Raw genomic sequence first — 22,970 nt, forward strand, 5'->3', positions numbered from 1 at the left:
AAATTTTAAATTTTACTTTAAAAGACAACAACCCAAGGCCTCCTTTCTAGCAGTTCAGACATCTGGCCTGTCCCCCAGCCCTGTCTCTAGGCAGACTCTGCTAAGTAAGGGCCTCACTTTGGGTCTTCTGGGACCAGAGGCCCTGCCACCTGCAGTTTCTCTCCACACAGGGGACCTGAGGTTAGAGCAGAGAAGGCTGTCAGCCTGGACTTGGGCCTCTGGAGAAGGCCTATCGTCCTCTTTGTTAACAGCGAAGAAAGAGACCCTGGTGGGGCCCAAGGGCTCGCCACTGCATGTGCTGATTTACAGCAGCTTCCTGTTGTCAGGGTTGAGGGGGACTTTCTGTTGATCACCCAACCAGCCAGATACCAGCCTCCAGGGGCGGGGGAGGGGGGGGGGGTCATACCACGGAAGGCAGCTTGCTGATTTGCTCCCGAGGGGGGCCTGTGACAAACCACCACATGAGGGACACCAATAGAAAGGACTTTAATCCAGGGAGAGCAGCTGCCTCTCAGAGGCACCTGCTAAAACTCAAAAAAGGGAAGCCACTGCACCTGCTGGCGAAACAAAGAATGAGACTTCAGGTTTGGCCACCAGATGGGAGCACCCAGACCTCAGCTCCATCGAGGTGAAATTGCAACTTGAGGGTGGCTCGGCCTGAAGACTGATTAGGTCCTGAATCACATTTTCACTCGCTGTAAAAGGGCAATTTCCCTGACTGTGAAATATGCAGGGTGACCTGGTGTTGGTTCTCTGTCAAAAGCTCTGTTGTGAAGGTTGTTGTGGCACCTTGTACTAATAACGGTTTAAGGAGTGAGGTTTGCAAACAAGGTGCTTTTCGTTATGTGTGAAGGAGGGCTCAGAGTCCTCCCATGATATCATTGCTTGTGTGCTCATCTCTTTCCTTAAGTGGGAGAAAATGGGGTAGAGTTAGGGGGAGGGAATAGCTGTGGGTATGATGTCAATATTGCTCCAACCAGTTAGGAATCATTGGACTTGAGCTTCTCTTTCCAACTCAAAAGCAAATGACTGACTATAGATGGGACACTCCATCCCAAGGGCTTCTGTAAAAATCACATTTCCCAACATGGACTGGCCACTGTGGCCAGGGTGTTCAGGGTGCCACGAACCAGCCCATGGGCATTCTTTGTGCCTTTGCTCAAACTCTCTCCACTCTCTACTGGGCTGTTTACTCCCCTTCTCAAATCCTACCCTTGACTATTGATTGTCAAGGCCCTATTCAAGGAAGACTGCCTCCGTGAAGGTGTGACCAGTTGAGCTCCAACACAACCTTCATTTCTCTGGATTCCTATTCCACTCACAGTCTAGAGTCCATCACTTCCTACTGCATTATAAACTGCTTTATACTTTACTACCGAAGTGGATCACCCAAAGTCATCTTTTGGGGGATATCAATTACTACAGAGCTGCGCACATACAAGGCATTACTTGCTTAATTAGCACCTCATGAATAATTTGTTGAATGCATGCGTGAATGGCCAAAATTCATGTCTTCTAGTTAAGAAAATAACACAAAACATAAAACACCATGGTCCTTAAGGTATCGTATCTAAGTAAGTCTTATTCCTGTAAGAATCTGAAGAGACCTCTACAAAATCCTTCTGTCATAGTTCCCACCTCCATCCATAAAAAGTGGAACCTCATTGTTCTTTTCCATGTGAGAGAGCACACTTGGAGGTTGATGGATGACTCTCGGTGTTGAATTCTTGTCTCTCCCGTTATATAGACCAAAATCGGTCATAAGGAATCACATTTTAAAAGCACAAATCAAAATCATTCTCAGATACACCTTCACTTAATACTGAGTTACTGAGTATTTTCTATGAGGGCTAGCCCTGCAGATGCTCTTTGGTTTTGGTTGGGCCTTCAGTGGAGTTAGACAATCCCCTCATTCATCCCCAATAGATTTCTTATTCCACCCACAGAGGCAGCTGCTCCAAACCTCCGGAAGGCTCTTGAACTTTCCTAACCACTCCACCACCTTTAGTTTCTGCATAAGACCTCATCTCCTGCCTTATTCAGAAGACAGGGACCATACAACCTGGACATACTAATCATCCCTCCATCCCACGAAGAGACGGAAGTCTGAGAACGACTGCTGTAAAATGACATAATGATGATGCAAACACAAAATCAAAAGGCCTATTGATGAAGTCATCACTGGGTCTTTCTTGGGCATCTCTCCAGAAGGCCATGTATGCCACTCAGCCAGAAAGATCCCTGCAAGAAATTCTGCCTGAACCCAAGCTGTCTTCTCAAAAAGTTTCTTTTAAGAATTTACACCCCATTTGTTCTCTCCTCTGTTACCAGAGTCCAACAAGTATGTCCCGAAAGGTCATCCTTTGAGGAACATCACACACAGCCCTCAGCACAAAGGCCATGGCTAGGAAGCCAATATCCAAATTCTTTGCACCCTGGGAGGTGTCCCACACCCACTGACTGAAATCTGAAGTGTCTTTGAACAGACAAGGCCATCCAGGGGCCTTGACAGAATCTGTGAATCACAAAATGCTTTTCAGTTTCCCTTTGGCACAATAGTACAGAGAGGCTACAGATTTGTCCTCTCAAATGGACACACAATATAGAATTAATAAACTGTTCCTTTAGGAATGGAGGGCAGCCATCCAAGAGAAGCACACATTCCGGAACCTCCTTCTCTTCTCTCTTCCCATGGCCTTTTCTTCTTAGTCTGGGACTTACAGACATTATCTCATCTTGGGCTCCTGTGGCGACAGGTAGGTTAACAGGCTGGGCAGGCTGCTTTCCATTGTCCAATTTCTAAAGTCAGAGAGCTAGTGGCTGATTGAAAGAAACACAGCAAGTCCTGTGTCCTAAGTCCACTGTACTGCTCTGTCTGCCCGAGAAGCCAAGCGTGCCTCCAACGTGCCTGGTTGGTTGCAAAATGCTGAATGCACACAGAGGAAGAGGTCCTTCCTGACCTGTGTCGAAATGTGAGAACTACCTCTGGGCTTCTGCTCCGCATATTCCCTCCCCCCTCTCTCTGCCTACTCAAATTATACCCACCTTCAGAGTGCTACTCAAGAGCACTTCCTACCTGAAGCCCTTACTGACACCCGGTCTTATCACTCTTTCCTTTGGCTACCTTTTGCAGGTAAACCTGGGGCTCGGTTTCCTGGTTACAGAGACCAACTCCCTTGAGAAAAGCAAAATCCAGGAAGGCTCTGGAGGTAGAGGAGTTGGTGAGGGCTGTGGGTTAAGCCCTAGCCAGTGTGGTTCAGATGATAGAGTGTCAGCCTGCGGACTGAAGGGTCCCGGGTTTGATTCCAGTCAAGGGCATGTACCTTGGTTGCAGGCTCGATCCCTGGCCTTGGTCAGGGCGCATGCAGGAGGCAATCCATTGATGGGTCTCTCTCACATAGATGTTTCTCTCTCTGTTTCCCCCTCTCTCCTCTGCTCTCTCTAAAAGAAGCCAATAGAAAAATGTCCTCTGGTGAGGATAACAAAACAAACAAACCAAAAAGAGCTGTGGATTAATTACACATAAGAGCCACATTCTTAATGATTACGTAAGAGAGACCTCTAACAATAAATTTATACATATAATGGCACCATGTGCTAGACACTCTACTAAGCATTTTCATGCATCCCTCATTAAATAAGAACATCCAAGGAAGTACCAGCTCCTGCCCCTCTGCTGCTGGCCTGCCCCCTTGCCAGTCAGTAGGCAGCAGCATGCTCCACCTCCTTGTCCCACCACAAATGCAGGGCCCATCCTCTGGCCCCTACGCATGGCTTTGCTCCTTAAAACAACAAGACCAAAGACCTTTTTACAAAGGCTCCAATGAGGTGACTGACGTCTAGTTTCATCAGCTACAAGTGAATAATTAATACTTGCCAGTAAAGAAATAGACTCATTGTTATGGTGGCCACATGGAGGCTACAAAAGGCCATTTTGTGAAGCCCTTGGTGGAACCCTGGGGCCAACAGTGGCCCAAAGAAAGCCCTTTGAGAGTGTAGGCTGATCCTCAAACGTGGAGACTGGAGCTATGCACAATTTTCCAGGGGCGCTGTCCCCAATGTTAATTAGCTTGTGGCCTATTGATCAACTAATTCTGCTCGCTGGTCAATGACAGCGGTGGAGGCCCACTGAGCACCCTGAGCGGGCACGATTCACCAGAGAAGACCTGTCATGTTCTCCTGGGGCCCTTCTCACATTTTAAAATTCACATTGACTTCCTTCTCTGGGCCAGCCTGATTTGATTTGAGGAAAACTCTTCAATCCTGCTGGTTTTTATACCCCACTCTTGGCCTAATGCCTAAAGCAAGTTTTTCCTTTTCCATTTCCAGCAGGGACTGAACAAAGCAGCCTTGGGTGCCTACAGAACCGGTCAGAACTGGCCAGGAAATATAATAAAGAAGCTTAGTGAGCAGAGAGCTGTTGCCCCCAGCTGGAGACTCAGCATGCACAACTAGCCAGAGACACTGGTTCTGTAAGTAACCACACATTCCACATTCTTCTTGTGGCCTAGTAGCCATCCTGGCAGGTGGCAGCCAGTGCCAAGGAGTAACTCTCCCCAAGTGGACACTGGGTGCTCACTCAACAAATGCTTTCCGGTGACAGTAACCCCTGACCAGTTACACATACACACTCTTACTATATTTTTGCCCTCGGGTCCAAAGCTGCCCTTGCAGCAAATGGAGCTGGCAGCTGCTCCCCAAAGGAAGCTGTTCCCCAAAACTGCTCCTCAGCTCCCCACTCTGACTTCCAGCCACCGCCTGAAATTCCACCATTAGAGCTATCGGGTATTTGGCCGAAAGCTTTGCTTCCCATTAAAATGCCTCTCCTCCTCTGTTTCCTTTCTGGTCAAATGACATCAAAGCACCTGCTCTGTGTGGAATGGGAAATTCTTTTGTATTTAGCTCTTGAGGATAAACATGGTCACTGGCTCCTTTCTTGAAAACAAGGAGAATGGGAAGCACAGGGCACTGGGTGGAAGTGGAGGTGGGAGGCCTCACGGAGGGTCCCAGAGGAAGCTGATGCTGGAGAAAACACCTTAAGGCCTTAAGAATCCTGCGCTAGAATGTGGACCTTGATTTTTACCCTCCACCATCTGTGATCTTCAGATTCGCCAGTACCTTCCAACAGGGCCTGTGCCCAAGAGAAAGGTAAGACCCCTGTGCTAAATAAAGGGGGGGACGCAGGCAGGAGGTGGAAAGGGGGATTGTGGGGGCCAGCACTCTCCTGATCATGCCCACAGGGCTGCCCCGATATCCCCGCTCATTCCCTGGGAGCACAAACACCCAGAGCCAGCAAGAATATATTCTTGCCCCCTTCCTGGCCTGGCTGGAGAGGGAGCTGAGGGCCACTGGCCCTTGGTGTTTCTGCTGTGCCGGGAAAACTCTAATTCAAAGTCAGAATCCCTGGGCTGGAGAGGGCACCTGGGCAGCTGTGTCCTTCCCTGCCGGGTTCTCTGTACAGAGAGCCTTACTCTTCCTGCCCCACCCCCAAACAGAGAGCGCCCCTTTCTCTTGCTTTTCACATAGGTGGTGTGTACCATGCAGGGGGCCGGCTGTCCTGAAAAGCTGAAACCAACAGACAGGTGGGCGTCTTCCTGATTCTTCAGAGCTCGAGACAACCCAACCTCTTCCCCAGGAGTCAGCCCACTCCACCCCTCCCCCCTCCTCCCCCGCCCCAGCTAGCCGGGAGGAGAGAGCGCGCTGCCCGTGGAGGCCTGGAAGCTTCAAAGCGGGTCAGACGCGCCTCCTCCCTCATTAATGCCCCCCGCCCCCCACAAAGCGCCGCTACGCCCCCTCGCCCCACCCATCTCAGGTTCACAGCGGGGCGCAGAGTGCCCAAGGCCACGGCCAGGCGGGCCCAGGCGGCTCCCTTAGCCCTGGGGGAGGTGAGGGTGGCCGCGGCGGCAGAGACAGAGGCTGGAGCCCCGCAGCACCTGGGCGCGCAAGGCTGCTGCCGTTGCCCGGACCGCGGCCGCTGCAGGTGTCTCCGGTGTTCGGATCGGCGTCGCTTCCTCACCGGCAGCAGCTCGGGTCCAGGCCGCGCACCTGCTGCTGCTGCCGCCGCGCCCCAGCCCCTCGGTGTGCCCGCGCCTCTCCGCAGGGTGTCCTCGCCGCGGGGCCCAGGGTAGGCCGGAGGGGAACGGGGGCCCCCGCAGAGCCTGGGGCCCAGCCTCCAGGGCTTCCGGGGGCCCTCAGGCCGCGCTAGCAGGGGCGCGGCGCCGAGCGCCCCCCGCAGGCTGGGAGAAGGGGCGCCAACCCCTCGCGCATCCTCCCGGCCACGTCGCCGTCTCCAGCCGCATCCCGGTCCCCGCGCCGGCCCCAGGGCCTGCGGACGCCGCTTACCTGGGTGTGCGGCAGGTCCGGAGGCGCCGCCCGAGGATACCGCGGGGCCCCGCGCCGGGGCGCAGGATGCTCTGCGGGCCCGGGTCCGCCGGCTGCGCGCGCGGCCCCGCCCTCGGCCCCGCCCCTCCTCCCGCGCGGCCCCGCCCCCGCCTCCGGTGCCGGCCCCTCGCCGGCGCGGCTGTCACACAAAGAGCAGGAAATGGCTGCGGCGAGGGGCTCGGGGTGCGCCCCTCTCCGCTGCCGGCCGGCGTATCCCAGACCTGTACCCCGGCCTCCCGCCCCGGCTACCTCCGGCCACCACCCTGCTCTGGGGAAGGAGAAGAGAGGGAGCACTTGTCCCCAGGCCCCGCGCGCCTGGACCCACACCTGCAGCAGCGGGAGGGCAGAAGCTTTGGGCTCCACGCGATCTCGTGGATCTCACATTTTCCCCAAGCGCTCATTTGTCCACCTAATAGGCAGTGAGCACCTGTTTTGTTCCAAGCACCGTGCCAGGAGCTGGGTATGTGTACAAACCACGGGGTCCCTGCCCTTTTGGAACTGATCTCCCAGGAGGGACAGACGTACATGAACCTAGCTCTTGTCCAGTTACAGCCTGGAGAAGTTCTGTGAAGGAAGGGAACAGGGCGAAGTGACAGGAAAAACACCTTGGGGTTGGGGAAAGGGGCCTTCTTTTCAGTTCCTGAATCCCTGAGGTTGCCATCTCTTAAGCAGGACTTGCCTCAAGCTCATTCAGGAAGAATTGCTTAATGGACAAAAAGGACAAGATATGGTGACATGAAGTAATTCCTGGCAAAGCCCAAGAAGGAACCAAGAGCACAGGCACCTTCTTCGTGGCTTAATCGGCCACTTAGGGCTCTCCGCCGACAGCACCCAATCCTAACCTTGGAGTAAGTCATTTCACTACCTGCTCCTGAGATGACACCATGGCTATCAGGAGCCATACCTACCTCACAGGGTCAATAATCCCAAAGCATTTGAGGCAATTTGAGATGTGTATAGATTTAAGGGATAACGTCCTGTTTTAAGGGAACCATTGGGAAATGTTTGCCTAGGGCCCTCAAATGTATATTAATCACTCCCTCTTCCTATCCAGGGCTATTTATAAAGGAGCCATGTTACTCAAGGGCTGGGCAGTCTTTGTCCTCACCGATCTCACACCAGTCCCCAAGCACTCAGAAGTCATGATCCTCTGTGGTTTGATGTTACATCACTCTAATTTAAATGGCTATTTTTAGAAAGGGTGGTGTATATATACATATATACACTCATGCATTTCTGCTCCTGAAGCCATGTGAGAAAACTGTGGGCGTGTTTGTGAAGGATGGCTTTGAAAACAGAACTGAGGTTTCTCTCTTTAAAAAAATTTTTTTTTTTCATTTTCCACTGTGATCCTTGGGATTTTAAGTGTCAGTGATTACAAATATGTGACAATGAGAGAATGGATTTCATTCTGAAGAAAATACTGTTGTGAATGGTGTTGGCTTCCAGAAGACGTATTTCTCCCTGAGGTTCCTTCCCTGTCTTTTCACCTTTTAGGAACAAGTTGCTTAAAAACAGAAGAGACTATTACATGTGTGTTTGGTGAGATCTGAGGCAAAAATGATTTTCTGACTCCCGCATGCTATTCGCTTAGAAGGGAAGCAGTATGGTCTTCTTGTCGCCACTATGCAGGCAGTTCAGAGCCTTGCCTTTTGGTCCTAGTTTTGCAATTGAGCGTTCTTAGGCAACTCACTCTACCGCCCTGTGCCTCCTTCTATAGAGTGAAGTAGGTTGGATACACTCCAAAGTCCCTCTGAATGTGGAAAGTCTTTTGAGTTAAAACAAAGGACACGCCTTGGCCATGCTTAGAGCACTTCACTAGCTCCCCACCCTCTCAGGATGGGGCCCAAACTCCTTACCGTGACCTATGGTGTCTTCATGACCTGGCATGTACCTCTCCTGTGGACAAGCTTGCTCTGCTTCAGCTGAAAGGAATCTCTTAGTTCCCCAAATTTGCTGTGCTCTCTCTTGTGGCCTTTGTACAAGCTGGGCTTTTTTTTTTTTTTTTGCTGAGAACGATCTCCTCCTTTCCCTCCCCTTTCTACACTTTACCCCTCTTTGCTGCCCAGCTTCTACTTATCCTTCTGGTATCCACTTAGATGTCGTTTCCTCCAGTTTCCCTCCGTGTCTGGGGGTAGGTTAAGATCAGCTGTCTATAGCTCCCTGGGCTTCCTCTATCATACCCCTTGTTATGCTGCATTGTAATCATTGACATACCTGCCTGCCTCCCATCAGTAGAACATAAAACCTAAGAGAAGGGATGTGTCCATCTTGCTCCCCACTGCATCCTCAGAGACTAGTACTCATAGGAGGTCAGTAAAAGTGGGTTGAATGAATAATCAAAAATGAAATCTTAGTTTTTGTGTTGCCAGTGAAATGTGTCGCCGTCTATCTACTGCCTTCAGATTCCCTCCATGTCCAACCGGTCAGCAACATCAGCAATGAGAGGACCGTGGCTATCAGGCGAGAATTGCTGCACCACTGGCAAAACTGTGTCCCACGCATTGTGTCTCTGTGTGTGGCAATATTGCCTTGTTTTTAGAAAAGCCTCATTACTTAGGACATCTAAGTCTCCATTTAAAATCCTTTGGCCGGCCTGGCTGGTGTGGCTCAGTGGTTGAGCATTGACCCATGAACCAGGAGGTCACGATTCGATTCCCGGTCAGAGCGCATGTCTCTAGTAGGGGAAGTGCAGAGGCAGCTGATCAATGATTCTCTCTCATCATTGATGTTTCTCTCTCTCCCTCTCACTTCCTCTCTCTTAAATCAATAAAAACATATTAAAAATAAATAAATAAAATCCTTTGACAGATTCTGCTTCATAGAAACCAATAGTGGTGTATATGTAATGGGCGTACGAATTGGTTCTGGAAGGAGAAATAAAAAGTACTGATATTAATAATAATGGCTAACATTTATCAAGTGCATCTTCATATAATATTTACAATTATCCTATAAATATAATTATTAGCCCCAGTTTATAATAGAAGAAACTAAGGCAGATTAAATAACTTTCCCAGGTAGTGAAACCCAAATTCACGCTTTTAACCAAAATTATCTACAGCCTCATTGTCCCTCCCCAATGGAATCCATGTATTCATTAATACGCCACTTTATTCCAAAACCATAGTTAATGCAAATTAGAGAGATGCATTATTTTTAAATGCTTTAAATGAGTAATGCATTTTAAAAGGAAGATGGAAAAAGGTTTGCAATGGAGAGAAAATGTGAATAATACCAAAAAAATCTCTATATTGCTACAGAAGGCTCACACATCTGGTCCATGTAGTTAACATTCGTGTAGTTATCAGGAAAAGACAAGGTTAATGGTCAGTTACACAATTTACATCATCCATTAGATCAAACCTGACCACTTGCTCAAAATTGCCTCATTTTACAAATGAAAGAACTGGGGCCCAGAAAGGGGCAGTGTTGCTCAAGACCAGCAAGATCCAGACCCTGGTCTTTTCATAGGAAACCGGATTGCCAATTTTCTTTCTTTTCCCCCCCCCAATATATTCCATTGATTAATTACAGAGAGGAAGAAAGAGGGATAGAGAGTTAGAAACATTGATGAGAGAGAAACATCGATCAGCTGCCTCCTGCACACCTCCCACTGGGGATGTGCCCGCAACCAAGGTACATGCCCTTGACCGGAATCGAACCTGGGACCCTTCAGTCCACAGGCCGATGCTCTATTCACTGAGCCAAACCGGTCAGGGCCATTTTCTTCATTGAATCTGAAAAGAGTTGTTAAAGAATATATTTAAAACTGAAATTTATTGGATGTTCACTTGGGGCCAGCCTCTATGCTAAGTATTGCACATGGGTGGGCTCATTTCATCTTCACAAAATCCTTAGAAGTCACCCTATTATTTTATAGATGAAATATTTTTAAGGTATTGTTTTTACCCATTAAGTTGATTTTTTAAATTTTTATTTTTCAATTACAGTTGACATTCATATTATTTTGTCTTAGTTTCAGGTATATGGCATCATGGTTAGACAATCAGGTACTTTGCAAAGTGATCCCCCTGGCACCATACAAGTTATTAACTATATTCCTTATGCTGTACTTTTACATCTCCATGACTGTTCTGTAACTACCAACTTGTACTTCTTAATCCCTTCACCTTTTTCGCCCAGCCCCCTACTTCCCTCCCCTCTGGCAACCTCAGTCTGTTCTCTGCATCTGTGAGTCTGTTTCTTTATAGATGAGACTAGAGGCCCGGTGCACAAAATTCATGCACTGGATGGGGGGTGGGGGTGGGGTCCCTCAGCCCAGTCTATGCCCTCTCGAAGTCCAGGACCCCTTGGGGGATGTCTGCCTGCCTGGGGGATCAGGCCGAGGGGATATCCCCGGGGGGGGGGGGTGGAGGGAGGGGGTTGGAATCGGGCCTAAGCTGGCAGTCAGACATCCCTCTCGCAGTCTGGTGCTCCCCTTGCTCCTTACCACCTGCCTGCAGTGGAGGCAGGAGAGGCTCCTGCCACCACCTCTGCACTCACCAGCCGTGAGCCCATCTTTGGCTGAGCGGAGGTCCCCCTGTGCACTGACCACCAGGGGGCAGCTTTTGCATTGAGTGTCTGTCCCCTGGTGGTTGGTGTGCATCATAGTCGGTCTGCTGTTTGGTCAATTTGCATATTAGGACTTTATTATGTAGAATATTGAGGATGTTTAGCTGTTGAAACATTGCAGCTCCATCCTGGGCCATTTGGAAATGCATTCCCTCCCTTCTCTGCTGTCTTCCTTCACTTTGTTCATTTCCCACAATTTTCAGAGAATTAGCCTCCCTTGAAGGTCAGCTCTTTTACATATAACTTATAGCAAAGAACATTTGATCTCCCCCCCCCCCCATTTCATCTTTATTTAAACACATACTAGTTATAGCAATTTTGGATGAGAACTGATCTGAGCATATTCCAAATGGGTTTAGAATGTAAAAACATAGCTGAGGTAAAATGGAGTCGGTGCTGCTGTGTGCTCAGGCTAGCATAGGTGGCCCTACAGTCAACCCCACAGAATGGCTGGGAGCATGTAATCTGGAAACAGACAGGTTGGTGTCTCTCAGTCCTCCAGACCACTCCACTCTCCTCACCTGCTGTCTCCCCTGGAGACTGACCTCTGTGGACTGCCCTACTCGGGTTTCCTTGCCCTCTGGCCCCCATTGGTTTGGTTAACAAGAAGCCTCAGCAGTTGATGGGGTGAAGGGAGGAGAGCAGGGTCAGCATATTTGTTCTTCTGGCTTCCTCCTTGGGATGCTGCTTGGGGCTTCCTCTGTCCTGACTAAAGGTCCTCTTCTCTGAAGGCAGCCTTCTCCCACGGGCCCTCTGCTTCCACATTCATATGACCACTCCCCTCCTGCTCTCCAGGCCTCGGTGTGGTGACTGCTCCGTGGCTGTTATTTCCTCTGTACCACTTCCCGTGGTTCTCCCAAACCTGACCCACACTATTTTTAAATTGTCCTTTTGTAAATCAACCCTGCTTGGATGAGCTTTCTGTGAGTGTGATGTGTTTGATCGCTGACATCTTATTCATCTTAGGCACCTACCACCGTGCTAGGCAATAGCAAGTGAATGGTAACTACTTATGAAATAAATGAAGGATCTCTATAGCTCCTTCTAGCAGTATGCGTATGCTTCTGTTATTTCCCAAGCCAACTACATACCACGACTTGGAGAGAACCTCAAAGTCATTGAAGACACACACACACGCACACGCACAGGCACATACATGCACACGCACACACATGCACACACAGTGCTGCCACCAAGGGGTGGCTCTGGGGAGCAGGCTACAATGCACTTCCCTCAAAGCCCCTGCAAATAAACATAGACTCTAATTGAAAATATGTGCTTTCTGTGCAAATGCAGCTTCAACTCCAACCCTGTCTTCCTGATCATCAGACCGCCTTCTTGAGCCCCTGACAAGGGAATCCACAGCTCCCTCTGCCCATGCATACCCTCTCACAGTGAGTGTGCACGGCCCATCTTTCTGGGTGGAGTTTATTCTGCCTCCTCAGAGTGGTGGACCTCAGAGCTTTGGAAGATTCTGGAAAGAGCAGGGTCTTCAGGATAAGTGCTCCGAGAAGCAGTCTGTTCACCTACCCCCTTTAGAAGTTTCCTGTCTGGATCACTTGCCAGCAGGAGCCAGGCCAGAGGGGAGTCCCGTGAAGGAAGGCGTGAAGCCACAGGCTTTCTCTTCTGTGCCTAGAGGTCCTCTGGAGCCTGCACTGGTTCCTGCAGGGAAATGGACGTCGGCATTTGGTGAACTGAAAGGTACAGGGAGCGCTCAACTCACCCAAAATATAATAACCTGGCTTTCATACCCCAAAATATAATAACCTGGCTTTCATACCCCAAAATATAATAACCTGGCTTTCATATCCCTGAGATTTTAAGAGGGAGGGGAAGATCATCTATTTCTGTCCAACTGTGACTGCAGACTGAATTATAATTTCCACATGTCGCCCACAGAGCAGACGACAGTGAATGAGTCTGAACAATAATCTGATACTGGGAGCAAGACACAAATCATCTCCAAATTGGTTTCTCTTCCACCAGGTTGCCTCTCTCAAATCTCCTCGATATGCTGCTGCCAGAATACATTTTTAAACACAAATTTGGCCTTCTTGTCCTGGCGAATGTGGCTCAGTTGGCTGAATATTGTCCCATGCACCAAAAGGTTGACGGTTCATTTCCAGGTCACGGTGCATGCCCAGGTTGTGGGTTCAGTCCCCTGACAGGGTGTGTGCATGCAGGAGGCAGCCAATTGATGTTTCTCTCTCTCCCCCTTCCTTGATCTCTAAAAAAAAAATGAATAAAAACACATAAATTTTTTTGGCTTTCTCTCCTTGCTCAATGATAACTTTTGTATCTATAGGTAGAGTTCCAATTTTTTTTTTTTTTTTTGTCTTTTGTAACATGGTCCTTGCCTAGATTTATAGCCTCGGTTTCAATTTGCCTACCCTTTCTATCATCCTCACCCTTGCCCAGACCACACACACGCACGCGTGCACACACCAATGGTGAATTGATAATAGCTTCCCAATACATTTTGTTTCCTCTATCTCTCTATCTGGAAAGTATTTCTCTTATTTCTGCCCAACTGCTTATCTTTTTTTTTTTAACTTTATTTTTTTTATTTATTTTTATTTTTTTTCCCCCAGTTGCTTGTCTTAAAAAAAACACCATAATTCATCTTCAAAACTGAGTCAGACATTATATCTCCTATGGCAGTGCTTCCCAAACTCATGTGCATAGAATCTCCTGTGGATCTTGTTAAAATGATGATTCTCATTCAGCAGGTCTCTGGGTGAAGCTGGAGAATATGCATTTCTCACAAGCTGGTCGTGCTGCTCTTTCTGGTCCAGGGACCACACTTAAAGCAGCAGGTCACATCGCCTCCCTCTATTAAAAGTGTTAGATTCCACCAGTTTTCTGAACTCTTCTCTTCTTTGACCATATTTTTGTTGTTGCTCTAATACTATCTGTCTATATAAAAAACCAGGCACCGGAACGCTGTAATGACCAGAATGACCGGTTGCTATGATGCCCACTGTGGCCAGCGAACAGGCCTGATCTGGGGGCAAGGCTGTCCAGCCAACCTCCTGCAGCCCCTCCCCCTGGCCAGCCCCACCCTCGATTGGCCCATGGCCCCTCCCCCAGCCAGCTCTGCCCCTGATCACCTCCACAGACACCAATCGAGGGTGGGGTTGGCAGGCCAAACTCCCACAACCCCTCCCCTGGCCACTGACCTGATTGGCCCCTCCCACCCCAATTGGGGGCAGGGCCTGCCAGCCAATCGCTTGAGGCCCCTCCCCCTAATCGTCCTGATGGGGTGGGCTGGCTGGCCAACCTCTCGCCATCTCCTCCTCCCAACAGGCCTGGCCCTGATCCTCCCCAACTGGGCCCAAGCCGGCCGGACCCCACCCATGCACGAATTCGTGCACTGGGCCTCTAGTATTATACATAATCTTATTTGTTTATATGTCTGCCTTCCCAAACATACATGCCATTTCTTTTTTTTAATTAAATTTATTGGGGTGACATTGATCAACATGAACATATAGGTTTCAGGTGTGGGTTTCTATGTTACAAACTCTGTATATTGCACGATGTGACCACCACTCAAAGTCAAATCTTCTCCTGTCACCATATATTAGGACCCCCTTCCCCCACCACCCACCTACCATTCTTAAAGGTAAAGACTGTGCCTTTTCTGCAGCTCTCAGCACAGCATGTCATAGGAACATAGGAAGCATTTGATATTTACCTGTTGAACAAATGTTGACTGACGTATAGTTTTTACTTGTCTGTGGGACATGAAATCATTTAACCATGTTTATTTAAGGAGAATCTGTGACTGTTTGACATTTGGACAAATATGAAACCCAGGCCATACATACTCTAGTTATTAAAACGACAGCTTTATTTGCTGGACTCCACCTTTAACTCTGTGTGCTTTATGACGGGAAAGAGATATTGGTAATATTTTTACTGTGAACACTAGCAATGACTGTACACTAATAAATATCCAACCTATGCATATATAAATACATAGTCTCCAAAGATAGACAAGGCAAAATGCACCCAGAACCCAAACCTTGTATGAGGGCATTCTAGGGAACACATGGCACCATTTTCAAAATGTTAGAAAACTAAAAATAAAAACAGGCCAGAAGCCCATTTTGCAGGATAGGGCAGTGGGAGGTGAACTCTCTGCACACCTTCGGTTAAGGCCCCAATGACTCTGAGCCTGGACAAGATAATACCATGCAAGGGGGGGTTTTCTAAACCAGACCACAGAAATCTGTCACCTCTGACGTTTTCCTTCTAGGCTGGATGAGAAATCCTCTCTAATGAAGGTTTCCCAAAGAAAATGTACAAACAAGTACACAGGGGTGATTCTGGATAACTTGAGTAAGATCATCTTATGAATGACAGCGTTTATCTTGGGGCTCCCAGTTTCACAATCATGATAGTTAACATCTGAATCTCCAGCCAGTCAAAATGTCAAATGGGTTAGAAAGAGCTGATTGCAACACCATCCAACAATCACACCAAGAGTTTTGTCTAAACACTGGAGGAAAATTGCACTCTCTTACATCAGGGAATACCTTTCCCCACAAAGTGTCCCAGAAGACCGCAGCCAGCTCAACACTGGAATAATTAAAGAGCCTCTACACTTCTGCAGGAGAGTCTTTCTAAGCTGCTTTGAAGCTCACCTATAAATGGCTGCATGCAACATGGCTCTGGTGGGTTGCGTGAATCAAAGGGTTAATTGAGTAAGTCCAAACTCATTAACTTTGACGAAAGGGAGGCTACAGATGAGGAAAGAGAAGATCCTATTCTGAGTGGGAGGGCTACAGTGCCAACCCCAGGAGCAACCTTTTTTCTGGTGGTGCTTTGTTTATGTCTTCATTGGCTTTCTCTGTCTTTCCCCTCTGCTGTATTTGTCTCCTCTGCAATCCCTTTCATCCTCTGTAAAAGACAGTGCTGAACAGGAATAAAGAAACTGTGCGTTGGAGTCAGACAGATGTGGGCTAGAATCCTGGCCTTTATATTTCCTAGCTCTGTTGCTTCTGGCAGGTTTCCTGGCTTTTTAAAGCCTCAGTTTTACTGTCTGTAGAACGGGAATAATAATACTATCGCACGAGATTGGGGTGAACTCAGGGTGAATTGCAGAGAAAGCTTATAGCTCAGTACATTTTCACTTTGCCTATTTAGGTGCTCAATCCACAGTGGCCATTGCTACAGGAGCACCCCACTTAGTGCCTGACTCAGTTTACATCCATATGGTTTGGGAAAGAACAGACCCCTTGTTCCTCTCCCAGAACTTTGGGATACTTCAAGTCTCAACTGTAAAGCTGTGAATTTCTAGGGCTTAAACAGGCTTCTATTTCTCTACAAGGCCATGCTGCACAACGCAAGGCTGCCCTCTGTTGTTGATGGAAGCATGCAGACAGGGGCCTGACTCCTGGAGGCGTGGGTGGCAGGTGACAGAGTCCTCAGAGTCTGTGTTCAGAAGCAGCCATTTCCTCCTAGGATGCCTGCGGGCGTTCTGTGCAGAGGGGAGGGAGGCATAGTTACCCGCCTGGCTCAGTACTAAAGGTGAACATTTGGTGTGGTAACAATATAAGGTCTTTCTCAGCGGGTTCCCTACCATCAGATGCCCTCTTTCTGCGCAGACACCAGATACCCAACGCTCCAACAGTGGATCAGAATTGTCCACCCAAATCCATAAGGCTGCCTTCAAGGAGAAAGGTGGCGGTGTGCTCCGAGTAAAACCTCACATAGCTGCTTCTCAGAATATCCGGCCTCTGATGTGAGCAGCTGCTCCTCCCTCCATGTTGGCAGGAAGCTGTGGCTGACAGCATCGTGCGAGGAGCTCACGCTTTCTGACCTGAATTAGCTCACAGTTCTCCTTGATCAGGAGTCATGCTGCTCTTCCTCTTGCCCCATCCCTGGGATTTTGTGTTGTCAAGTCAAATAAAAAGTCCCTGGCCACTAACCTTAGATCCATGGTTAAAATAATAATAATAATAAAACAACAATCCAGGGTCCTACCCACTCTCTTTCTCTAAGAAAAAGTGCAAGAAAGGTTGCCTGAAAGCTGTCAGATTGAGGTTTGTGCACCACCCGAGATAAGAGGCTGGAGGGAGGGTGGAGACATGGCCGCTGCCTGGCCTGGCTCCCAGTTCATTGGCTGAGGCTTCTGCTGGTGGCGGAGTGCCAGCCTCTGTCAAGGTGCTGCCTCCCTGGCAGCTCAGGGACTGGCACCAGAGGCCAGCTGCCCCTGGGGAGTCCTGGGCTGGTGGCAGCTTTTAATGCTCTGTGGAGGGAGGACTTCTTTTGGCTCAGGATCTGCAGCCGAGTCTCTGCTAAAGTCCCAATTCTGCAATTTCACCCAGTTGACTGAAGAGTCTGGAGAAGGGTGGCCGGTCTTCAGGTTTCTAGAGAAGGAAGAAAAGAACTCTGTGAGTTCCTTGTACTTGTGTGCCATAGCTAATTCCAAAAGCAAACTAGACTTCACCAGCAATACCCTCTGCTGATTTTAAAATATGCTTTTAAAATGGTGCCAGACCAATTAGACATCCATATTCAATACAATGATTTTAGACGCATACATATATCCTTAACAAAAATTAACTCAAGCTCAGCGGGTGTGTCTCAGTGGTTGAGCATCAACCTGTGAATCAGGAGGTCGAGGTTCGATTCCTGGTCAGGGCACATGCCTGGGTTGTGGGCTTAATCCCCAGTGTGGGATGTGCAGGAGGCAGTTGAGCAATGACTCTCTCTCATCATTGATGTTTCTATCTTTCTCTCCCTCTCCCTTCCTCTCTGAAATCAATAAAAATATATTAAAAAAAATAAATTAACTCAAAAGGATCATAAACCTAAATGTAAAACTTATAAAAATTCTAGAAGATAACATAGGGTGACCTTGGGTTTGGCAATGACTTTTTAGCTACAACACCAAAAGCATGATTCATAAAGGGGGAAAAAGTTGATGTTGAACTTTGTTATAATTTAAAAACTTCCACTCTGTAAAAGACACTGTTAGGAGAATGAGAAGACATGCCATAAGCTGAGAGACAATATTTTCAAAACACACATCTGATAAAGGACTTATATCTGAAATATACAAAGACCTCTTAAAACTTAAAAGCCTTGTATGCATGCATATAAGCATAACCAATGGACACAGACAATGGGGGGGGGGGGAGAGGGAGGGCCTGTTCTGGGAGGTGGGCTGGGAGAGGTCAATGGGGGGAAAAGGAGACATATGTAATTCTTTCAACAATAAAGAATTAAAAAAATAATAAAAAAGTAATAGCTTCAAAAAAACCAAAAACTTAAAAACAAGAAACAAATTACCTGATTTTAAACTGGGCAAAAGATTGCCCTGACCGGTTTGGCTCAGTGGATAGAGCATCGGCCTGCGGACTGAAGGGTCCCAGGTTCGATTCCGGTCAAGGGCATGTACCTTGGTTGTGGGCACATCCCCAGTAGGGAGTGTGAAGGAGGCAGCTGAATTGATGTTTCTCTCTCATCGATGTTTCTAACTCTCTATCCCTCTCCCTTCCTCTCTGTAAAAAATCAATAAAATATATTTAAAAAATTAAAAATAAAAAAATAAAATGGGCAAAAGATCTAAACAGACACCTCGTTAAAGAAGATATACAAATAGCAAGTGAGTATGAAAAGATGCTCAACGTCATATGTCATTAGGAAATTGCAAATTAAAACAAGATACCACTTGTTTTAGAGATACCACTATACACCTATTAGAAAGGCTAAAATCTACAACACGAACACTGACAATCCCAAATGCTGGTGAGGAGGTGGAGCAACAGGAGTGCTCACTGCTGGTGAGAATGCAGAATGGTACAGCCACGTTGGAAGACAGTCTGGCAGATTCTCACAAAGCTACACATGACGTTGTTATCGTAAAGATCCAGTAATCACAGTTCTAGATATTTACCCAATTGAGCTGACACTTATGTCCATACATAATCCTACACACAAATGTTTATAACAGCTCTCTCTATTCATGGTTGCCAAAAACTGGAAGCAATCGAGTTGTCCTTCAGTAGGTGGATGGGTAAACAAACTGTGGACTATCCATACAATGGAATAGTATTCAGTGATAAAAATAAATGAGTGGACAAGCCACAAAAAGACATGGAAGAAACTTAAATGCATATTGTTAAGTAAAAGAATTCAATATGGAAAGGCTATACACTGTATGATTCCAACTAGATGACATTCTAAAAAAAGGCAAAACTTGGATAATAAAAAGATCAATAGATGATAGGGATTTGGGGAGAAGGGGAGAAAAGATAAATAAAGGTGAAGTATGGCAGATTTCAGGGCAGTGAAGCTATTCTGTATGATACTATAATGGTAGAAACATATTATACACTAGAGGCCCGATGCACAAAATCCATGCAAGAGTAGACCTTCCTTCCCCCAGCTGCCAGCACCAGCTCCCCTCTGGCACCCAGGACCTGGGGGGCTTCCCTCGCAGAGGGAGGCCACCGACACACTGCAGCCTGCTGGTCGGTGGCCTGGGCCTCCCTCTGCAGGGCAATCATGGGGCGATGGCCGGGTCCCTGACCAATTGCACTGCACCCGCCTTGGCTGGCCTGGCCCCAGTGGATGTCATAGCATGGTCATCTGGAAGGTCGCCCAGAAGGTCATTCGGTTTAATTAGCATATTATCCTTTTATTATTATAGATTTTTCAAAACCTATAAGACTGCACAACACAAAGAGTGAACCTTAATGTAAATGATGGATGTCAGTTAATAATGTACCAATAGTGGTTGATTAATTATAATAAATACACTACACTAATGAAAAATGGTATTCACAGGGGAAAGGTATGTGGGAATTCTGTTATTTGCTCAATTTTTCTGTAAATCTAAAACTTCGTTAACAATGTTTATCAGGTTAAAGAAGAGAAAAAAGTGCTAAATAAATATCATCTATCATAATTATTATAGCATTCAGCCCTTGTGAAATGGACTAGATTTGTTTTGTGACCTTGTTTGTTTGTTTCTTTGTTTCTGATTATAAAAGATCTATGAACTTAGCTCTATCAATTTACAAATCAAGCATTATGTAATTCTCTACCAGCAAGAAAGAGCAGGTTTAGAGAATTGTCTAAGATTAATGACTAAGACAGGGGAATGCTGAGACAAAACCCAAGTATTCTATAGTTTTTTAATTCTACCTTGTTCCCCTTCAATGATCTGAATTTGTATTGACTCCCTATTTCAGCAACTTTCAACTTTGGTTGAAATTTACAATTTCCTAGCTCACCCAAGGACATCTAAGACTCATGCTGATGTGGTTCAAGGCACAGCCTGTAACCCAAACGTGGATCACTGAGATATCTGGGAGGGTGCAGAGTAATTGGATTTCCTTTCTGAATTGCTACATGAGTAAAATGAACTCTAAGTCATTTTAATATTTTCTCAGCACACATGAACTTCTGATCCCCAACTTATAGAACTAACTTCACGTACATACAACGGTTTTACAATGTTACACAAATGCTTCCCCCCGCCCCCTCAGGAAACTGAAATACTGACATACGCTTCACTCCCTCATTCTCTCTGACAATGTGCTGATGGCTTGTGACATTATGTAGCAAATCAAATGATATTTCAGGTCACTGCCAGATCTCTCTAGTTAATAGACACTCAAAGTCACTTTCCTGCTCATCTATTTCATTCATCCCTGCTGACTCATCCTCTAAAAGGGTCTCTTTCTCTGGGGAAGGGGGCAGACACTGAAGCTGTAGGTTGTAATGCAGCGGAACCCACTTCCTTTACTGACCTCTTTCCAGCAATGATTCATGATCTGGTAGATATGAGAGGAGGCCAGCCGGGGCTTGTACAACCGAAATCCGGTACTGATGTCTTCCACCACCTCTGAGTTGCTTCGGTTTTCATATGGGATTTTGCCTTCGCTGAAGACTTCCCACATTAGCACACCTATAAGAAATGGTGAGTGCAGCACAAGTAATGAGAAAGCTCACAAATAGCAAACAAACATACATCTAGAAATCACAGACTCCTTGACATTAAGATTCAAGTCCCTACCTCCAAGAAGTAAAATATCAAGCCACCTGAGGCTCATTAGGCCTGTACTATTTCTAAAGAACAGAGATTTCCCAACCTTCTTAGTGGTGAAGAATTGTCAGGCTCAGCCCCCTGTTACATCTAACTCAAATGCTACTACTAAAACTTGCAGGGGACATAAACTCAAATGTCTACACGTGACATAAATGAGTGAAGAGGGTGAGGTGTGTAATAGGGACTAGTGAGGACTGTGGAAAACTGGGGAGCAAAAGTTCTGTCTTATCAAGACAGCTGTGATTTAGCTCCAGCAAAACAGAGCACATGAGGGCTCAGGATTATCACATTTTCTGATTTTCCAAAAGACGTCATATACTGAGAGTTTTAAAATATCAACTCCATTTCATTTTTAAGAATACTGTGTAGTCCAGGGTTGGGCAAACTTTTTGACTCGAGGGCCACAATGGGTTCTTAAACTGGACCGGAGGGCCGGAACAAAAGCATGGATGGAGTGTTTGTGTGAACTAATATAAATTCAAAGTAAACATCATTACATAAAAGGGTACGGTCTTTTTTTTTTTTTTTTAGTTTTATTCATTTCAAACGGGCCGGATCCGGCCCGTGGGCCGTAGTTTGCCCACGGCTGGTATAGACCAAGCCAAAGACATCTTCAGGTTGTCCCTTTCGACCACCTGATTTAATTCCTTTTCCTCTTCTGCCCAAAGTACAAATGTCACACCCAGCTTTATCATGTGCTAATACATTCCTCGGGGACAGAGTGGGAAGACAGCTGGCGGCCCAGGTGTTTTCAGAGCATATTCTAGAGAACCTTAGGGCAGATTTTTTCAAAGCAGCATCTCCAAAACGTCTGAATAAATATCACCCCAGAAGTTGGCTCAAATGCTAGATCCTGGCCCCCGCCCAGGCCTCTGGATCAAGATTCCAAAGGATCCTTAAGAATGCCTCAGGCATTTTGGAAATTCAGAATCTATCTGTAAAGAAGACTGCTCAGTATCCCAAGATGCCAGGATTTCTAGTGAGATTTTTTTTTTTGGAAAATTGGGGTCTGAGACTCAATGCTGGTTCGAAAACAATTGCTTTCATGCAAACCTTGTAAGGCATTGATGAGAAACTTCAGGAAGGCCCAAACCGGACTGCTTAAAACACTACAGCCAATTAGGACAAAACCTTGCGGGTGGACTCAGCTCCCTCTCAGCATTCAGGTGCCCAAGAGCTACCTCCTCAGAGAGGCCTTCCCAGATCATGTACTTAAAACAGACCCTCTCTCCATCCCTGTCACTCTCCACCCCATTACTTTGTCTTATTCATAGCACTTACTTATCACTACCTGACTTTTTGGATTAGCTTGTTTACATAATTGTTATCTGTCTCCTCCTCAACTTCAGCTTCAAGAGCAGTCTTTCCTGTACTGTGAGCTGTACTATCCGTTACTGTACTGTGACCTCCTACATTAGGTCCAGGCATACAGCAGATGCTCTATAAACTGTTGCTGAATAAATAAGTAGTTATTGAGGATTAAATGAGGGAATATAATATTGGACAAAATCTGGTTCTGATCCTCAAGGAACTCATATTCTAGTCTCCTGACTCCTCCAGCTTTGGATCTCACAGCAGCTGTCACCAGAATCCTGTTCCCACTCTCATTTTTACCCTAGTTTGAAAGATCTCTAGAATAAATACGATTCATGCTTTTGAGAGCGATTATTACACACAGACTACCAGACTCCCTCCCATCCAGAATTCAAGGGCAAGCAGACTCAGATCACGTGGCTCTGGGCCAGGCGACACCCACCAAATGACCACACATCCGACTTGCTGCTGTAGCGGCTGAAGGAGAAGACTTCCGGGGATGCCCACTTCACCGGGAACTTGGTGCCCGTGGAGCTGGTGTACTGATCGTCAAGGACAAACCTGGGAAGAGAGCGGAGAGAGCATGTCGGCATGTTCTGGGGGCCTGAGTCCCCCTCCTGAGGCTGTGCCG

General features: G+C 47.1%; 2 protein-coding genes and 1 long non-coding RNA gene across 6 annotated transcripts in view; 1 reads left to right on the plus strand and 2 right to left on the minus strand.

Moving 5' to 3' along the window:
* CYFIP2 (cytoplasmic FMR1 interacting protein 2) overlaps positions 1 to 6,452 on the minus strand; it is a 105,309-nt gene extending 98,857 nt beyond the window's left edge. The window contains exon 1 of one of the 3 annotated variants that reach the window (XM_036312052.1): positions 6,343 to 6,452. The gene's annotated coding sequence lies outside the window, so the exon portion shown is untranslated. Of the gene's footprint in view, positions 1 to 5,933; positions 6,268 to 6,342 lie in introns of those variants that run through there. The other 2 variants (XM_036312051.1, XM_036312050.1) reach the window with 2 other exon arrangements.
* LOC118657693 lies at positions 5,051 to 12,353 on the plus strand. Its single transcript, XR_004968087.1, has 4 exons — positions 5,051 to 5,148; positions 5,527 to 5,582; positions 7,054 to 7,229; positions 12,253 to 12,353. It is a non-coding gene; the product is annotated as an uncharacterized LOC118657693 (long non-coding RNA).
* ITK (IL2 inducible T cell kinase) overlaps positions 10,823 to 22,970 on the minus strand; it is a 54,427-nt gene continuing 42,279 nt past the window's right edge. Inside the window, exons 15-18 of one of the 2 annotated variants that reach the window (XR_004968086.1) lie at positions 22,782 to 22,900; positions 20,727 to 20,884; positions 15,606 to 17,333; positions 10,823 to 12,618 (exon numbers count right to left, since the gene is read on the minus strand). Coding sequence is in view for 1 of the 2 variants with exons in the window: in XM_036312053.1 (XP_036167946.1) it covers positions 17,262 to 17,333; positions 20,727 to 20,884; positions 22,782 to 22,900 (349 nt within the window). In the remaining variant the exon portion in view is untranslated. Of the gene's footprint in view, positions 12,619 to 14,383; positions 17,334 to 20,726; positions 20,885 to 22,781; positions 22,901 to 22,970 lie in introns of those variants that run through there. The other variant, XM_036312053.1, reaches the window with a different exon arrangement.

This window comes from Myotis myotis, unplaced genomic scaffold (assembly GCF_014108235.1).
Source record: "Myotis myotis isolate mMyoMyo1 unplaced genomic scaffold, mMyoMyo1.p scaffold_m19_p_6, whole genome shotgun sequence".
Classification (NCBI taxonomy): Eukaryota; Metazoa; Chordata; class Mammalia; order Chiroptera; family Vespertilionidae; genus Myotis; species Myotis myotis.